Below are 19980 nucleotides of genomic sequence, written 5' to 3'. Positions count from 1 at the left end.
TTCATCATTCTTCCAATGACAAATGATGACGCAATTCAATTAATCCATGAAGTTTTTAGTTAAATTTATACTTGATGAATTGATGAATTGAACTATTATTGAATAAATGAATTGATTTGTCATTTTTAAGAGGCCTTCTAGCCTCGAGAGGCATCCTTCAAGTCAATTAATAACCTTTATAACGAGACAAAGAAAAATTACTTCCCAAACTATCCAACTTCGATAATTCAATATAATAATTAATACACATAGTACGAGAAACATAGTACATTTGGGCAATGGCTGGGATGGCTCATGGTTGCTATCCATATAAAGTGGTCGTGTTCCTCAAATATGGTTGAACGTAAGTGTCATAACAAACCTTTTTATTTTTATTTTTCAGCATTTAACTATATTCATCTTTGAGAATATTCTATTTGATTATGATTCGCTATTACTGATAAGCTGTTGTATCCTCAATTATTGATCAGATTAAAAGAGGCAGTGTGGAGGTAATACTCAGTTAATCTTAAACTCTTGCTTTCTGGTTACGAATAATGTGTGCAAAGATTAACTAGCTAGTATTAACACATTTTTATGTATGTTTTCCCTTTTCTTATCACAACACGGTTTACTAGCTAGTATCGTCTCCACTTTTTTATGTATGTTTTCCCTTTTCTTATCACAATCTTTTTTATTTTCGCTAATGTCACTTACGTGGGAAGGTAACAATCTTTATCCAGTGTACATAAATTTGCATCCAATTATATTTATTCTTCAAATTAAGTACAATAAATTAATGATTATAACATTTGTTGATGCAGTATTCTTGTAAGAACTAAAAAATGGGAAAGCATCAAAGCTAATGCCATGGTTGTTGGATGCCATAATTTGCGTGGCATTGGACATTTTCGTATCCTAAACATGCATTTATTGATGCAGATTATTGTTTTGATTGTGTTAATCTAACTAAAAGTTATATACACTATTGAAGAAAGTAGGATGTGTAACCATAACTTTAACAATATATGGCAGATAATATCGCAGTACATCTACTATAGACACTGGCGAAGGAGAGAAGCAAATGATGATTATTGTTAAAGTTAATGGACTGTAAAAACAAATTATTCTTTTATCATTTGGGGTAATTTTTTTTTAAATTATCATATGTAGATTTTTTTTAATTAATTATCATTTAAGGCCTAAAAATAATTACAACTTTATAAATAAAAGTGATAAATCTTTATGCAACTTCAATTTAATTACAAAGTCTTAATTACAGTTAGAACTTATGTGTAGAAACATAATCTTATTCTGATTTTCAACTTTTATAAAAAATTTAGTATATTCATTATTTTATATAGTGGCAGATTTTTTGGACTATGTCCCATGATTTTTACTCTTACATTAAGAGAATTTTTTCACATTAAAATTTGGGGTAAATTGGTTTCACTTGCTCATTTTTTTTAGGGGGTGTATTGGATTGGGATTTTGAGAGAATATTTTGACAAAAACAATCTTGAAGATTTTAAAAGATTATGTGGGATTGTATTGATTTTGTGGGATTTTAAAAGATTTTTTTTAAAAGACTTTTTACAATCAGGATTCTTAACCCAAGATTTTAATGGATTTCTAACACAGATTTTTAAGATTTCAAAGTACTTTATGGATTTTTAAGATTTTGAAAGATTAATACATTTTAAACAAAAAAATAACGGAAGTTACAAAAGTGAATGAAAAAGATGATAAATAAATTATAATGTTTGAATAAAGAAAATAAAAACGATAGAAATTTTAAACCTTTTAATAACAAAGTCATTATTGCCTAAAAAAATAATAACAAAGTGATTCTCACTTCATGTTCGCCTAATTATTAGCATTTCTCCACATATCTGAACCTATATTAGTCCTCCATATATTAGCATCTTCTCGTTCCTGCTCTTGTGTTTGAACAATGGGTTCATGATCATTGTCTTCGTAATTTGGTAACACTGAAGATGAAGATGAAGACTCGTCAGTAGGTTCCACTGGAAATTCATCAGAACGACATTCTTTGCGAAGAAAATTATGAAGTGCTGCACATGCCAACACAAGCTCTACTTGTGTTTTAAATAGAAATGGAGGTGCTGACTTAAAAATTGTGAACCGCGATTTAAAAATACCCTCGAGCTCTCTATCTCTATCTCTATCTTTTTCTCTTTTCTCCATCATGTTGGATATTTTTTCAAAATTCACAGCAATAGTCCCAATGCCAACAGAAAGATTTTCCAGAACGTTGCCTTGATTGTTGATCCCAATAGCGCTTGAACTCCCTCCATACTCGGATCTCCTTCGCTTGTGTCAGTTTTGTTTTTCTATGGGAACCTCTGAATCTAAAGGGGGGTGGGATGGTGGACTTGGTTGGTTTGGTGATGGAGGCTGATATGCTGGTTCATAGTTATTTGGTGTTATGAATGTATCACTATTAGGATCATATGAAAATTCTTCTATCCCAACAGTTCTATTTTCTGGTTCAAAAGTTGTTGCATCAGTATCATCTGGATCGACTGATATAGAATTATTCCCGCTAGAAACTCCACCCCCAACAACGATCTTCAAATACTCATAATCAACCATACTTTTTCCTCGAAGTTTGCTGTGACTTGGGTGGGACTAAAAAAAAAATCATTGTTAATATACTACAAATATTATAATTTACTAAATTTACAACTATTAATATATTTAAAAGATTATGAACTTAGCTCACCTTTAAGTAATCTTTCCATACATCCTCATGAGTAGTGAAAGTTTTTCCAATTGGGTCCCATCCAAAGCCAGAGTTGTTGCGCATAAGGGTTGACATCATGTTATACTGGTTTCGAAACCACTTCATCCGACTCAAATAATGACTATAAGTTTTAGGGAATTTAGTTTTTGCATTGAGTTGAGGAAGTATTATTCGTTCTACATTTTGTTTGCTAAGTGACCCATTGGCATCACGCAATCCCCTATTCATAGCATCCACCAAGAGGTGCAACAACTCATTGGTATCCTCCATAGTCCAAGATACATAATTATCTTTGTCTCTACTCTTTCCTTTGTTATTTTCTTGTGAATCCCCCATTTGATCGCTAATATATATATAAGAAACTAGTTATTTGACAAAAATAGTTATTGTTTCCTAATTGTCAAAAGTATAGTGACTATATCCCGAATAATATACAATTCAATAGAAAAACCAATAAAAAACTACCTAATAATAAAATAAGGGTCATGCTAACATGCGCACTTAGGGCACATGTTAAGGATACTTCCAATAGTAACTATGTCTTAAAAACAACAATTTTTGACTTTTAAAAAAGTAAATTGCACAACTTTCAATACAAAATTTCTATACATAATACACTAACGAGTGTCTTAAGGGCACATGTTAGCATTTTCCATAAAAATAATACTCATATATCATAAAATCATTTAAAAAAAAACTATTAACAAAATAACAATAATAATAACACAATAACAATTAAAAAATTATTAACACAATAATAATAATAATAACACGCTGTCAAAAAAATAATAATAACACATTAATAATTAACATTTTAATAATAACACAAGAAAATAATAATAATAATAATGGACGTTGTAAAAAAACAAGTTGAAGAAACAGAAAAAAAAAGAGTTTTTTATTTTGATTTGCATATACAGTACTAAAAAAAAAGCAATATGAAATCTTGATGCATATCAATTGCCATTCTTTTGATGCATATTCATTGCCTGGACATTGAAAACAATATGAATACGAAATCTTGAAGCATATACAGCACCCTTTTCTTTTGATTTGCGTAATATACATATAGTATGAACAATATTGACTATCGATTGCCATTAAAAAAATAGGTAAAATTGATTGAGAAGTTGTAAGAGAATGAACCTGATAGTGGTTTGTGTCTTGTTCGGCAGGAGAAGAAAAAGTCTTTGGAAGATTATGAAAAGTCTCAAGGGTTTGGGTGAGATTGTTGGAGGAGTATTTTATGTGTATTTCTAACTAAAATGTCTCTCAAAATCCATTCCACAAAAGAATCCATCAAAATCTATTTACTTTTGAATACCAAAAGACATTTTAAAAGTGATAAGAAATCTCAATTGAATACCAACAGATTTTGTTGCCCTGAAAAAAAAATCTTTATTGTCTTAATTGAATACCACAAGATTTGTTTATATTTTATAAAAGTCTTGATTGAATACCACAAGACTTTTTAATCATAAAAAAATCTTTTAAAATCCTTTGAAATCTTAATCCAATACACCCCCTTAGTTAGGTTTACACAAGAAGATGAGACTTTTTGAACTCTTAAAATTATACTGTGTATCCTAACAAGTAGAAGATAAATGAGATTATTGATAATTACTTTTTGCAAAAATGGGCGTATTGAGCTTTGAATTTGTATATACGGTAATAATTTAGTCGTCCAAAAAAATATTTATTCATTTTAATTTTCGTAAATTTTCAAAGAAAATTCTGTTATTACTTATAATGATAACAACATAATATCCATTTAATCATATGAAGTCATAATCATTAAATAATACTCGTTCCGTCTTTAATTATAAAATCATTCTCATAAATTTATTTGTTTTATTATAAGATTATTTTTTCTAATTTTTAGATATGTTAATTATTTCTTTATTATATATTTTTATTTAATTATTTTCTTTTCAAATATTAATAGAAAGTAATTAAATGGATATAGAAATTAAAAAAAATAAAATTATAATACAAATTAACAATTGATATTTAATTTAATGTGATTAATTAAATTATCTATTTTTTAAAATGACATAAATTAGTCAAAATGTTTTATAATTAGAGAGGAAAGGATTACATAATAGAAATTATATGAAAATCTACGATAACCAAAATTAATAAAAATCAGTCTTTTAAAAGATTAAATCCAAATTTAACCATATTTACAGAATAAAAAATCACATTTCACCCTAGTATAACCCTCTCATCAATTAATTAAGGCATGAAAAAAAAGTATATTTGAATTTTGTTTATGAAACTAAAAAAGAATGAGAAATGCTAGGACACTCTTTAGTCTTTACGCTTGAAGAGCAGCGAAACGAGTCTCGAGCAGATCGTAGGGAGCCCACAATGCGTCCAAAGGGCAAGGCCTGCCGGCGTCAAGCCTGGCCCACGGCTTCCCTTTGCCACTCCAATGCAGCAGGCTCACGGGCCCGGGGTGAAGGTCTCGGCAAAGCCCGCGGAAGTTATCTCCGCCGAGCCCGTGCTGGTTCCACCGGTGGTCCACCGCCGCAATTCTCCCGGCGAACACCAGCAGGAACGGCGGCAGTGAGCCGAGCTCGTAGATCCGCATCCTCTTCTGCAGCTCCATCCACTCCTCGATCTCGGTCGTGTACTCGCCCTCGCGCCATTGCCGGAGGTCGATCACCATTACGCCCGTGTTGAAGTAGCACGGTGGCCTCCGGCGGTTAGCGAGGACAAGCGACAGCGAGGGGTTGGACCAGAACGAGGGCGTGAAGTACGCCGAGAAGTTCGCGGAGCAGTACTCCGGCGCGGCGAGCACCGCCGTGCCAGAGAGCGGTGTCTCCGCGAGCTTCGAGATGTCGTCGACGAGGATCAAGTCCGAGTCGAGGTAGACGATTTTCGCGACGCAGGGAGGGAGGAGGGTGGAGAGGTAGCTTCTTGCGTAGTTGAGGGGGCAATCCAGTGCTGAGCGGATGGAGGTGGAGATGAGGCGCGAAACGGCGTCGTCGTCGAAGGGGTAGATTTGGAAATTCAGGTAGGGGAAGGAGGTGGTTAGCGTTTGGTTTAGCTTTGCGGCGGAGGAAGATTTAGAAGCTGCGGTGACGAAGTGGAAGATCACATTTTCGGGGCATGAGGTGTGTTGCAGAACGGAGAGGATTGCGGCCATGGAACCTCGGAGGTAGGAAACGTCGAGGGTCATTGCCACGTGGACAGCGTTGTCGGGGCACGTGTGGTTTGGGTTCGGGTGGTGGCGGAGGGTGGCGCACGTGGGGGAGTTGTAGAATTTTGGAGCTTCTTTGAAACGCTGTTGTTGGGTGGTGGTGGCGCTGGTGCATGAGAATATTAAGATGAAAAAGAAAACGAAGAAGAATGAAGGTGGTGCCATTGCGCCTTTGGTGTTGAGCGATGTGGGATTTGAGTATGTAATGACAGTGAGAGAGAGGGAGAGATATAAAACGTTTGAAGAAGCCAAAACTTGAAAGACTTCATTCATTTTCATTTTGTTGTGTGGGCCTTTCGAGTTTCAACTAAAATGAGCTGCCTCAAACACAAGTCTATGATCCTCAATTTTGTCTTTGATCTTATTTATTATAATTATTAAATTGATAAACAAAAGTAAATTGATGCTTTAGACTGTAGTCTATCTCTCCTTCTCTTTTTGCTCATTTTCTTTGAGAAAACTACAGGAAAAGAAATTACTCCATTTCATTATAATTATATTGTCTTAAATTATTTTACAAAGAACAAAAAAACTACTAATAAATAAAATACTAATTTTATGAAATTAATCCTATCATTATTTATTTATTTTATTTTTGTAATCTATATTATTAATATTATAACTAATATAAATTAAAAAATTAAGATAATAATTATTTTGATACAATTTTTTTCTTCTTAAATGTGTAAGGTCAAAGTTATACTAGTAGTATGTGTTAAACCAGGGAGAAGGCACTCATTGGAGGAAAATTCTTGTAGGCTACAAAACCGTTGAATGCATGTGGTTGTTAGTATAGAAGGTCCAGTAACCGTCATGTTATGTAGCAAAAAAAAGTCACCGTCATGTTAGATCGGTAATGCGCATTACTGTTTAAACTTTATAAAATATAAAGTAAAGTACAGCTCCATAAACACATAATGAAACTGAAAATAACAATTGTTTTTATTCTATTTTTCAACTAGAACAAAATATTGAGTTAAACATATATTTTAATTTTGATAAGAGAAATGTAGAATTAAAGAGATGAAACTGTGCATAATAGAATTTTATTTTATTCAATTCTCACGCACCAAAGACCTGATGATAAGTGAGAAATCCACATATCTACATACATATATTTAACTTTGCCATTGATTGGACATTAAGTACATTCCTACCACTTTTTCTAGTCCCGTTTAAATATTGGGAAATACAGTTGGGCACTTTTTTTATAGGCACAAGCAGATAGTATGAGTGTAAACGATATGTATGTTAGCACTAGTATATATAGGTTTTTTTTTAGTAAATTGCACTATCTACTTCTGAAAATTTATAAATTATGCAAATTATTTTAATTTTACCAATTCTTACACTAACTTTTCTTAGTTTTTTAAAATTATATATACTGACATTCTTTTATACATTATACGAACTCTCCTCAATTATTTGAAAACATTATATATACGGCACAAACTTTCTTACAAAAAGGGTTACTGCAAATATTAAAAAAACATGAAAAGTTTGTTTAATTTTAAAAATTTTCAGAAGTAGGTAATGTATTTATTCTTTTGTTTTTTATTGTGAAATTGATGCTAAGAGTTTCCTTAAGTCCATTTCCACTTAAACATAGTGTTAGTATTAGTATGTATAATTAAATAATTCATAACTAGTTAGTTTCAAATGAAAACACACAAGTCTGTGTTATATTCAATTACAATAATTAATATTTGATAGATAAATAAAATGTATTTGAGTAATAATTTAATGAAATGTAAATAATTAAAAATTCATAAAAATATATATTAATATTTAGTATGATATATTAATTTTTTAAATAAAAAATAATATATTGAAAAGAGATAAAATACTAATGTAATAAATAATTAATTTAAATTATCTTTTGTAAAGTTTAGCCAAATTAATAAATTAATTTAAATTATTTAATGTTGATTTTGTGGGGGAACCTAGATTCCACATAACACATCATATCATATCATATGTGGAGGAATAAAGAACTTTAAATATAATCAAGTCTTGATCTAATGATTAATTTCATAATTAATTCAAAAGACGAAAACTCATAAGAATATCTCGAGATTTTATTATAGAAGCAAAAGCCCTAATTAAAATAGTTACCAAAAAAAGTTATATTATATATCAGTTAAATTATTTTTTATTATTATCAATTTTTTTACTTCATTTTTTATCATTATGATTGATTAAAAGCATGATAAATATAATAAAAAAAACAATAATAGATATAGTCATTCTTTTTTGTAAGAATTACATATGTCTTCCACAAGAGATAATCATGTTTGAGTTAAGTAAGATAATTATGAATGACAAAATAAGTCTCAATTATATTAAAAAATATTATAAAAATATTATTAATGTTCAATATTCATCACCAATATAATAATAATAAAAATAATGAGATTTTCAATGAATTACTTTCATTGATTAATTTACATATATTAATGTTGGAATTATGGTAACTACAAAATAATTTTTAAAAATATAGTTTAACAAAGGAAATGGAATAATTATATATGGTATTGTCATGTGAGATCATCTATGTTTTTATGAATTAATTGATATTCCTTATTCTCAACATGAAATAAGTTATAGCTTTTTTTTTGGTATATAAGATCATAGCTATTTATTCTCACTTATTTCAGAGAGATAAGTTTGTTGGACTAATTTCTGCAAGAGATAGAGTATGTTGACTACAAAGTTGCATTTAAAAGCCCTACTTTTGCGAAACAAATCCCAAGTAAATGTATCATTTATTGGCATGTAAGGCTCACATGCCGTTTCATAAGGGCATTTCATGTTTCATGGAAACAATTTTTTACAAAATCTCAACGTGTGCTACACATGGCAAAGCCTACCAACTATTGAGTTGGCAAATACCAGAAAAGAAATGGCTTAAGTAGTAGGATATCGATTCGAACCGATGGAAACTTGATGTATACCAAACAAGGATTGATCTTTTATTCAATTAATAGAATTTAAGAAGACAAACTACATTGTTAAATAATATAAAAAAATATTTTGTTTTATGACCTGTATTATCACATGATAATGATAAATTTTACTCCATCTTATTTATTCAGGCTACATTGCCCAAAGATGGTGAGCCTTATGTGGACCTGTGCTCCTTTAATTTTAAACCTCCTTCCTGGCCACGAATATGAAGGATCTCTTGTATATACCCACCTTTTAAAACATATCTGGAAAAGGTGCTCTCATAATTTTCGTGTGCATTTTTTTTTTCCCTTCACAAAACTACATGTATATCTTCTAAAATAACCAATCTTATTCAAAAGATTATTATGAGCTACCAAATTTTCCTTTGTGCATTTTTTTTAAATTTTAAGGATTTACTTGGTATTTATCTCCTAATCTTTTCCATTTGGACAGTTGTCTTCTTTTTATTATGAATTTGTTATCATTTTTTCATTGTGCAGAAAACATTATACTGTTACAAATCAGATATTAAAAAAAATGATGTGCAAGAAAAGTCAAATTAGCACCGACAAAGGAATGGCTGGCTTGCCGGGTCTGGCGGCCAAAGACGGCCGGAAAAGTCATCTCTGCTCAAAGGGTGCCTAGTTCACTGTCTCAACTTTTTTTTTTCTTTTTCTTCTCTAAAAAACAAATTAACATTTCAAAATTCAAACCCATTACATATAAGTATTCTCTAGTGGTTTGTCATGTTCCTAAGCGCGTATTTTGGGTCTGGCATTTGGAAGCAAATTATATGTACATACTAGAGAAATCAACCTTTTTTTACATTAAAGATTTGGACCCACAGTTCCATATGCTGGGATAATTTTCTATTTTGCTTCGTATCCCTAAAGCCTTTTCTTTTAAAAAAAAATTAATATATTTCGAGTATCTATTTGACCTTCATTAAAATAAAATAAATAACTAGTTGGTGGGAGAAACAATATTATAAGCGTGCCAAGCCTGAACAACTTCCTTTTCTCTTACCTTTATTGACTCCTTTGGCTATGCTCGGAGACCGGTACGATTTGTTTGGTATCATGAGACATAAATTGAACCAACTTCCTAATTAATAATGATTTATTAACTGTCTTCTACATTCAATTATAAGTTGATGCATGCCTACCTGAAGATTAGCTTTTCTTTCCTCTTTGTTTATTGTCTACGTACAGTGCAAAAGAACAACCCATATATAAAAAATACGAAACAGTCAAATCATGAACGTTAAAATACCACGGACCAATGGCCCCAATATACAAATACCTAACTTGCCTGCTTTTAATGCCAAATATTGTGTACGTGTATGAGTTTTACGTCATGCTTAAATTCCTAGATGACACGTCGAAAATTTGAAGTTAAATGCTATATTGGTATTGCGATTCACACTATATATGAAGTTCGTTCACACTCTAAAGATAGGTGTGAGATGGTCGTACGCTTGGCGGGGTGATGAGTTATACACAATGTGCTTCCAATTAAAAAGACATTTGTAGATATTAAAGTGATTCTGAGGGAAAATATAAACCGAATTAATTTGTAACTAGTTTTCTCATAATAACTTTATTTTTAAAAACATTGACCTGATTTAAATTAAACTGAATTAATTTGTTTTACATTTTTAGGGATGATATGAAAGAGTATGGATCCTCTTTCGCCTCTCCAACAAATTTTTCCATCCAGGATAAATTAAGATCATGTATTATTTTCGCTCTCCATCTTGATTATTGTGTATTAATGAATTAAGGGAAATAGATTTGACTCAATTAACAACACATTATAAATTTATAAGAAATAATTTGAATATAATTCTCACATAATATATTCTTAAGAAAAGATGAATGAATCTATACCTGACCCATTTAAAAGTTATGACCCATTTAAAAGTTAGACTTTACCTAAAAACTTGTTTACTTGGCCTAGTACATAGAAAGGCCCATAAGAAGCCAATACGCCTTACAAGGCCAACGGGACTGAAGATTGAAAGATGACAAAACATTTCAATGGGTGAGTCTCCAATTGCAAAACTGAAATGGTTTAAGAAAGCCTTCATTAGAACACAAAAATGGATGAGAAAATCATAGAGAAATTGCTCGAAACCTCTAGAGAAAACATACCTTCTCAATGAACCTAGAGGCAGTGTGCGAGCCCAGAGCTTTTTGCCGGAATTGGTGCATGGCAAGCTAGCATCAGAGGTGTGGCTAGCAATAGAGGCAGTGGAGGTTTTGACTTGTGAGCTTCTCCACGCACCGGTTTTGATTTCTTATTTTAGGGTTTGAAAGTAGGCCAAGTCTATCGTGGACCACTTGAAAAGTGGTTCATTGTGGACAAGAATTGTCAATCGTTGGATGAAATTGTTATCAATAACTATTACACCATTCAATAACTTTCAATTGAATCATGTTTTCTTAAAATTTACTATTGAATTAAACGTTTCTTTCACATAAATTATATATACAAATTTTTATATTACAATGAAAATATGATTATGTTATATAATGTGACGTGACAATGATTGGTTATGAGTGGGATGCACGCAACGAATCTAGTTGTCAGTGCCACGCACTCGACCGATTTGGACATGGGTGGGGTATGTGCGACCTGGTGATGCTCAGGCAATGGCACAATAATGGTGCGGTGGTCCAGGGTTGGTGGGGGTGAGAAGAAGGTGAAGGGAAGGGTAAATAAGTTTTATTCTCATATTTGTAGGGGCCAATAGCAATGTGATAGCAATGTGATAGGGGCCAATATCTACTTCCTTTGGGCTTAACATCCATCCCATGTAGCCCAACAAAAGAGGATCCACATTAAAAATAGGAAACGGGCCTTTGCTATATCTAGCCTCAGTTTTACCAAGTACACTCCTATTCTTCTTTTTTCTCATTTTTCTTATCATATAAATCCTTTATACTCATAACATTGATTCAAAATTATGATATCGGAATTTATTTTCTATAATAATGTTTTTTTAACATTTTGAAAAGTATACTCTAGAATGTTAAGAAAAACATTCAAGAAATTCAAGCAAAACACTAAGATTGTTAACAAAGACCTATATATAGGAAAATTTGCAAAATAGTAAGGAAATTGAAGTGAAAAAATATATATAATTAATATAAGTGCTTCAATTTGGACAACAACTCTCATGAAGGCTCCGCCATAGCAACTGGGACAAATTTAAGATTTCTAATTCTAGAGTAATAGACCGAGTAACTGAAGAATAAAAAGAGAGCGAGCAAAAGAATGAAGGGGTGAAGAAGGTGAAAGAGATGTGGGAATGTGATAAAAGAAAGGGGAATGTGTAGTTGCTATGAAAGAGAGAGTACATATTTTTGCACGGAAAAGATGAGTGTGTGAGGGAGAGAAGAAAGTTTGTAAGGAAAAGGTTTGTTCAAGTAATTTGATTTTAAAAAAAAAAAGGGAAAGAGAGCGTACTTAACAAAAAGGGGGGAATGAATAGAGCAAAGGCCTTGGAAACATGATTATGGTCCAAATCAATGTCCCTGAGCTTAGTCCAAATCCTCAATGTTGTTGTTCCTCCATCCCTATGTTTTTTTTATAACTATTATAATTAGGACTCTTCACTCCCAAGATAACTTTGGGTATTTCCACAAACTTCAACTATTTAAACTGACTATGGGTTAATTATTAATTTAAAATTTAGTCACATTTAAAATTTCTCGTTCTTTCCTAAGCATTATTTTGTGAGAATTGAACTCAAATTTTTCTCCACAAATACAACATATGTGTTGTCAATTAAATTACACTCACTGACTCATCACCATGTTTTAGTTTTATTATTCATTCACTTAACAAAAGGTACATGAGTCAAATATTTCATGTTTAATACAATAGTTTACTGGTTGCATCAATTGATAGTTACAAAATATGAACCGAATATTGCTGGAACAATAATTATATTGTGATTATATTTGGTAATGAAAAAAAAAGATATTTTTCACCACAGCACAGAACCAAACACACTAGGATAAAATGAATTTAATTTAACCTCTCATGTTAAATTCCAATTGAGAGAATGCTTCTTCATTTCTAGCATTACTCATATGGTCAAAATGACATAAAACTAAAAGAGAAATGATTAGATAACATTGGATCACTACTTGTCTATAGTTTGAATTGATTTTTACATAGTATCCATTCAGATTTCAATTTCTAAAAAAAAAAATACCCAATTACATATGAAATAAAAATTACAATCATCTGGAACTAGTCAGTAATTTCTGAAAGAAGCACTCAATATTCTAACTCGGAAATTAATTTCCTATAGGCCTTGTGAGGTTAGAAGTCCAAATCACGACCATAATAATGTGGGCCGCACTGCATGGGAAATTTTGTAGCAGCAAGCCGATAAATTGCCCATGTGAACGACAAATCAAATCAGTATTACTACTACTCCATCCCCCAACTGTAAAGGCGGTGGTGCTTCAACTACCCACATCATCCATCCCCCAAATGCTACTATCAGCTTCTTTCAGTAAAGCCAAATAAGCCAATTCTGGTTTCTCCTCAAGAATACTATTTACACAGTCTCTTCAATCATTTTAACTACACACATAAATGGGACAAATTCCTCCCTCTCTAAGGAGAATTTACAGGATACTCACTGTGGTCAACAAAAGTGATCATTCATAAGATATGCTCCCTCCCTGGGAAGGACAGGTAGAGATTATTGTACCAACACATTCTATAGAAGCATGATTCATTAAAAATTTAATGTAATACTAAGTAAAATAATTCTAACAATAGCTTTTTTTAATTTTCTATTAACTGTAGTTGTCTCATACAAGAATTATTCAAAGGATTATTTATACTTATATAACAATTTAATTTAATATCGCTCTTTTTTTAAAAAAAAAATTATATAAACTTTTATCTAATTATATGATAACTAAAAAATGTATATCCTTCTCGTTAACAAAAAATTTCTCTTATATCTTTTATAAGCAAATCAAAAGAGAGATCAAAATAATATATAAAAAGATGTAATTTTATTAATCTTCAATGGATTCAAATTTACCCTTATTCTAAATACATGTGAAGGGTAGAGTAGGGATAACTTAACCTTAGACTTCTTAACCACCAAGCAATCAAGTCCTTTGCCCTCTTGGAGACAATCTTCTTTAAAGTGAAAGCTTAAGTCAATTTTTTCATATCATTGCCATTATTAATTATAGGCAAAAATGTGTTTTAAAATTCATATCAATTCTCAAACTCTAAAAAAACAAGAAAAATTACTCTCTTTAACTAAGAATCCATCATGTTTTAAAATATATTTAATTCAATTTAAAAATCTACAGTGGTGGTTGTACTGGAACACTTCATTATGAATAGAAGAGCAAAATAAAGAAGAAGGCGAGGGGAGGTGGAAAACAATAGAAAAAGCAAGTAGAAATAATTTTGAATTGCACGTGGCAAACCCTGTCGGTATGTTTGACACTCGTGTCTCCAATGAGAACGCGCCACGTGATCAACAATCGTTTCCCCCTCACTTTAGTTTCTGTCCTCAAAAGTGAGTGTCATTACTCACTGAGTCCAAGTTCCAACGAAATGAAATGTGAAGAGTGAAAGAAAGAAAAAAACACCATGATCCTAATCTACTACCTCTCGGAGCACCCGGCTATCGTGGGCTTCCGGTGGAGCCACGCCCAATCATGGGGAGCCACCTGGTCCTTCCTCTTCACCTCAATCGCCTCCTACCTCTTCCTCTCAATCCTCCTCCACCTCTCTCTTTCTCTCCTCTTCCGCCGCCGTCAAATCCCTCTTGGCCCATTCCCCGCCGTCCACAGCCTCTCCATGTCCCTCGTCTCCGCCACGATCTTCGCCGGCATCCTCCTCTCTTCCGCCGCCGAGATCCGCGACACGCGGTGGTTCTGGCCGCGCTCCAAAACCCCCTTACAGTGGCTCCTCTGCTTCCCCCTCGGCACGCGCCCCTCGGGGCGCGTGTTCTTCTGGTCCTACGTCTACTACCTCTCCCACTTCCTCCACATGTTCCGCACTCTCCTCACAATCGTACGCCACCGCAGGCTATCCTTTTTTCATCTGCTTAGCCACTCAATCTCCGCCTTCGCCTCCTTTCTCTGGCTCGAGTTCTCGCAGTCCTTCCAGGTAATGAGTATAAACATCTACAAGAATATATTTGATGATATTCTATACTCAAAGATTAATTTGTATTCTCATGTTATGACTTATTCATCATTATCAGGTTCTAGCGATCCTCTTCGCCACGCTCGTCTACGCCGTCGTCTACGGCTACCGCTTCTGGACCGCCATCGGCCTCCGTGGCGCCTGCTTCCCCTTCGTCCTCAGCTGCCAGATCGCGCTCCTGGCATGCAATATCGCCTGCCACGTCGCCGTCTTCTTCCTCCACTTCTTCCTCAAAGGCGGGTGCAACGGCATCGGCGCGTGGCTCTTCAACTCAATCCTAAACCTCGCGCTTCTCATGCTCTTTCTTAACTTCTACGTCAGAATGCACGTGGTTCACAAGAGGAGGAAAGTTAGGGATGTTGTCGTTGCTCCTGCACTGTCTTAAGAAGCGCGTGAGTGCAAAAATGTTCAAGTTCAATTGTAAAAATATAATATAAGACACGAGGTGGTTGCTGCAATTTGGGGTCCCAAGTGTGTTCCCTTTTTAATGTTCATCATTTTTAGCATGGAACAGGTGAATAGATATTATAGTATAGGATTGCTGGAAAGCAATAATTATAGACTGATTCTGATTTTGTTGTAATATATGATTAGTTAATTAGTTCATTTCTATACTAAAAATTCAACACAGTAGGTAGATAACTGTGTTTGTTAAGTAGGCTAATAAAGATTTAATTTTTTGACCATGTGAAAACACAAGACTTTGTGAAAAACAAAACTTACTTCAATAATATCGGATTCCTATCCCATTTTCTTAGAGCATTTAGTTGGTTGCTGGTTTGAAAACAAAGCTTTTCTTCAGCTGCCGATGTTCATACCAAACACTGACTATATATGATCCGAGTTATGCTTCAATTGAATAATATGGGTGGAGGAAATTTTGGTAGCTTTTTAGTGCTTGCTACTTATCATCGATGATGTACGAAATTGAAAGAGAATAGCATCCACACAATGTGACTCCAATTTAATGTACGCTGTAATATCATTTTCGAGTGTTAATTTTTTGGAGGAGTACCAATCGAGCATCCCTTCAGAGTCCATTTACCTGAATCAATTACAGCAAGCAAGGTTTCTTTTATTTGTGAGAAAATCTCTAGTTCTACACATGAAAAACAAAAATTGTCTAGTTTGGTAGTTCGCGTGGTCACGTTTCTGGTGGTTTGACATGTTGCATTGTCTCTATTGTTCAATTAAGCTCTAACCTTTATTTTTAGGTGAGAATGTTAGTTTGGAAAGCATCCAAGTAGGTGAAGACGCATTCATTTGGTAAAAGCACGGTGTTGTTGTCACGTATCTGACCAAATTGATTCACTGCTGAGCAATGAGCATGGAGTATCTGACCAATTTGAAGACGAATATGCCTTTGAAATAATGATGATAATGATAACCCATTCAAGTGATGGGGGAAACAAAGATGGAATACTATTATGGAATGGTCAAATAAAGTGAGAATATTATGGGCCTGAAATTGGACCAGTGCATTTGAAGTTGAAGCAGCTTGCCTAGTCTGACCGGGGTTAAAAGAAGCAAAATCTGATGAAATTGGTGATTTCTTGGTACTTGCTGAGGAATACACAAGGGCGAAGGGAGATTCTATGTGCATCCCTTTTTTTTTTCTCTTAAACCCCTCTTTATGTTTTTTTAATTCCAGTTTTTTCATCGCCTGTTGAATAAATAATAAAATTAAATATTTTGATCCTCTTTTATTGTTTTTTTTTTCCTTTATCTCTACCAAGCTAAAAAAAAGGGTTGAAGGTAGGAAATTTTTTTTTTTTTTGCTAGCGTCCAAGCACGCAAAGACGGAGTCATTTGGTGATTGCATGCCGTCGATGTCACGTATCATAGTCTCTCAAGATGATTTGGAATATAGAATATCTAATATTTGAATATGAATATGTCATCGTAACAATAGGTTAACAAGTAACAATTCATCTAAGATGAAGAGAATTTAATTCAGTTGATTCAACAAGTGATACACAACAAAAACTCCAAAAACCAAGCCCAGAAAAGCCCAATAACCAACCCAACCCATAAGGGATATCTAAACATTCCCCAACCCATCCTAAGACACGTTTCAGCTTCTCCAACATGTAGGAGCATCGGGTGGTATTTTTCACCAGGAACTGATTTTATGTTGTAAGTTACGAATCACTTTCTGACACAGGTATATAGTCTTAACCAACATATTTAATTTTTATAATTTAAGAAAAAATTAATAATACTTAATTATGTATATCAAATGAATATTATTAAGGATGATAATTTTTCAGATCAATCTAATATTTTTTTTTCTTCTTTCTTGTCCTTGCATTAATCTTTTTCCTATAAATACCCTATGTAAGCCCTCCTCCAGATATGCTCTCTAACCCCAGTTCTGAAATTCTATCAGAATAAATATTTAATTGAGTTTTGGAGTATTTACATGTAATTATCACCTTTGACAATCCAACCGTTGTCGTTTCTTTGGTGCAGTCATCCGAGATCAAACTATTCTTGACGTACGTGTTTGCAAAATTAACATTTCTAGTTCATTTTAAACAAGGATCAAAGCAGAAACTTTGGTCTAAATAACATCAAAGTGACCCTAACACGAATCAGTATTATAAATATATAATAAAAATTAAAATTAATTAAGGTAAAACTTGGTTGAACCTGAATATCTTTTTAAGGATTTCATCAGTAAAAATAGTCTATAAATTTTTTAAAAATTAAAAAATAATTAAAACTCACAAAAATAATTAATAAGTAATGATGTGATATACTAATAGTTTGTTATATGATCATCATTTAGTGTAGACCCTGACAGACGGTACGTAGATACTAAAATCAAACCAACAAATTAGGTAGTAAAATAAACAAATAAAAAATTTTAGGTACTAAAAATAAAATAAACTATATTATAGGTATAAAAAAATATATTTAAGTTTAGTTTTTTTATTATTTTTTATCCTTTTCATTGAATACCCTTTACAATAATGTATTATTATTATTCATTTATATTTTTTTTTCTATTACTTAGTTGGTGTAAACCAATTACAACAAAATATATTGTTTACATTGTTCTAATAACATGATTATGTATGAATTTTTGGGCAAAACCATGTAGAACTTTTTTCTTTATTCTCAAAACAAAATTTTACACACTTGCATAACAGGGGCCTTGATTGATCCGAACCAAGCCAAATAAATTTTTATTAAGTTGATTTGGTTTGAATTGTGTAAAAAAAAACAGAAAATTCAAATCAATTCAAACCAATAAAAGTTGATTGATTTGACTTTTATTTTTTCTCAAATTTAATCCAAATCAACCCCTAAACGGCCCTAATAAAATACTCCAAAACAAGATCCATAGGTTAACAATTTCTCACAACTTTCCTAGGGAAAATTCATCATCCTGTTGTTAAGGAAGTATATGCTTCTACACTAGCCAAATTGTATACCTTTGTGTGGTTTAGGCTTGGCCCCGTTCAACAGATAAAATCCACAAAAGAACCTAGGTGTACATATTTTATAATTTTACTTAATTTGAGAGAGAGAGAGAACTGGAGAGTGTGTTTTATCAAATAAAATATTGTAGAGTCGAATGAATGAATTAGATATCCATGTAGAGTACAATGAATTAATGTATATTTGCACATCTATCCGTTAATGAGTTTTTTTTTTTTTTAAGAGAAGGAAGAACATCCCAGCTATGCTGCCCCTCACCCACACCAAAGAAGGAACAAAGCCACACCCAAAATAAATTAAAAATGAAAGAGGTAAACACTTAGGGGATCAAACCAAACCCAAGGAAAACAAGCTATTAGCCACTGTAAGATAAGATCATTGCCTATATCTAAGGAGCTCATGTTTAACGAAAAATGAAGGAAAATTTCACCAAAAATATACCGTATGTTGTGCATCAAAAGACGTCAACTTGTGCACCTAATGAATTTTCAATTGGTAAAAAAAATTCAAATAAATCCTAATTGGATTAAGTGTTCTTTTATCAACCCATTATAGAATATGCTTAGTTTGTCGAAAAAGAAATATTCCAAGGGCTATCTAAATAACATTTTAACTAGACGCTATTTTTTTAAATTGGTATGAAACGGAGGGTCCATGGCCCAAAGACAAATTACACTATTTTAATTATACACTATTTTGACACAAAATAAAATGGGAAAAATGCTAATTAATGTGTTAGGACACTGGTTAAGAAAGTAAAATAAGATTTTTTAGGCTAAAATTTAACTTTGATTTTCTTATTTTGTTTAATCTGCAATTTGATTTCTTATTTTAAAATAAAAACATTTAATCTTTCAGTTTTCAAAAATTTATTATTTTAATATAATTCTCAATTTTGCCTGCATTTTTTAATATTTTGATTAATTAAACTATTTTTTTATAATGCTTTAAATAAATATATTATTAGGTCTAGAGTTCAAGTCTATAAAAAAAATCAAACATATACAAAATTAAAGATTGAAGCATAGCCATGTATGACTATCTGATATTAAATATCTTTACTTAAAATAAGATATCAAAATTATGAAGTAGACAATAGGGAGACAAAAAATTATTTTACCAATTTTTTATTGACATTCATTAAAAATGTGCCTTCGATAGTTTTTAAACATGTTCTTATATAATTTTCAATAAAAAAGAATTCCCTTTTAATTTCTTAACCGGACACATGCACTTAATGCAAAATTCGTCTGGTCTATTCATTTTATGTCGCATTTAAATCTTGGTGTGAGTTCAATGCATGGTCAGAGTTTGATTTAGGCACAGAAAATGATGTTGATCTATATGCTACGGGATTGAGTTGTTTCGTGTAGGTTTCTATCAATTCTACGTTATATCTCTCCTTAGTGCAAATCACCGAACTCAAATTAGG

At 32.3% G+C, this 19980-nt stretch overlaps 2 protein-coding genes across 2 annotated transcripts; one reads left to right on the top strand and one right to left on the bottom strand.

Moving 5' to 3' along the window:
* Nucleotides 1–4907: 4907 nt before the first annotated feature.
* LOC114382424 (probable galacturonosyltransferase-like 2) lies at nt 4908–6225 on the bottom strand. The gene has a single exon (XM_028341829.1). It carries the CDS (start codon nt 6222–6224, stop codon nt 5064–5066), a length of 1161 nt encoding a protein of 386 aa, XP_028197630.1. The 5' UTR covers nt 6225; the 3' UTR covers nt 4908–5063.
* Nucleotides 6226–14368: 8143 nt separating this feature from the next.
* LOC114382416 (elongation of fatty acids protein 3-like) lies at nt 14369–15858 on the top strand. The gene is made up of 2 exons (XM_028341818.1): nt 14369–15062; nt 15160–15858. Exons 1-2 carry the CDS (start codon nt 14541–14543, stop codon nt 15484–15486), a joined length of 849 nt encoding a protein of 282 aa, XP_028197619.1. The 5' UTR covers nt 14369–14540; the 3' UTR covers nt 15487–15858.
* Nucleotides 15859–19980: the final 4122 nt, after the last annotated feature.

The sequence above is a fragment of the Glycine soja genome, chromosome 2 (genome assembly GCF_004193775.1).
Source record: "Glycine soja cultivar W05 chromosome 2, ASM419377v2, whole genome shotgun sequence".
NCBI lineage: Eukaryota > Viridiplantae > Streptophyta > Magnoliopsida > Fabales > Fabaceae > Glycine > Glycine soja.
Note: the sequence above shows the minus strand (reverse complement) of the source record. Positions and strands in the feature narration are given on the sequence as shown.

Excerpts from the sequence above, each read along its gene's own strand:
- LOC114382416 (XM_028341818.1), top strand. The coding sequence starts at position 14,541 with ATGATCCTAATCTACTACCTCTCGGAGCACCCGGCTATCGTGGGCTTC. Across the intron at positions 15,063-15,159 it reads AGTTCTCGCAGTCCTTCCAG|GTTCTAGCGATCCTCTTCGC; the intron begins GTAATGAGTATA and ends CATCATTATCAG.
- LOC114382424 (XM_028341829.1), bottom strand. The coding sequence starts at position 6,224 with ATGAATGAAGTCTTTCAAGTTTTGGCTTCTTCAAACGTTTTATATCTC.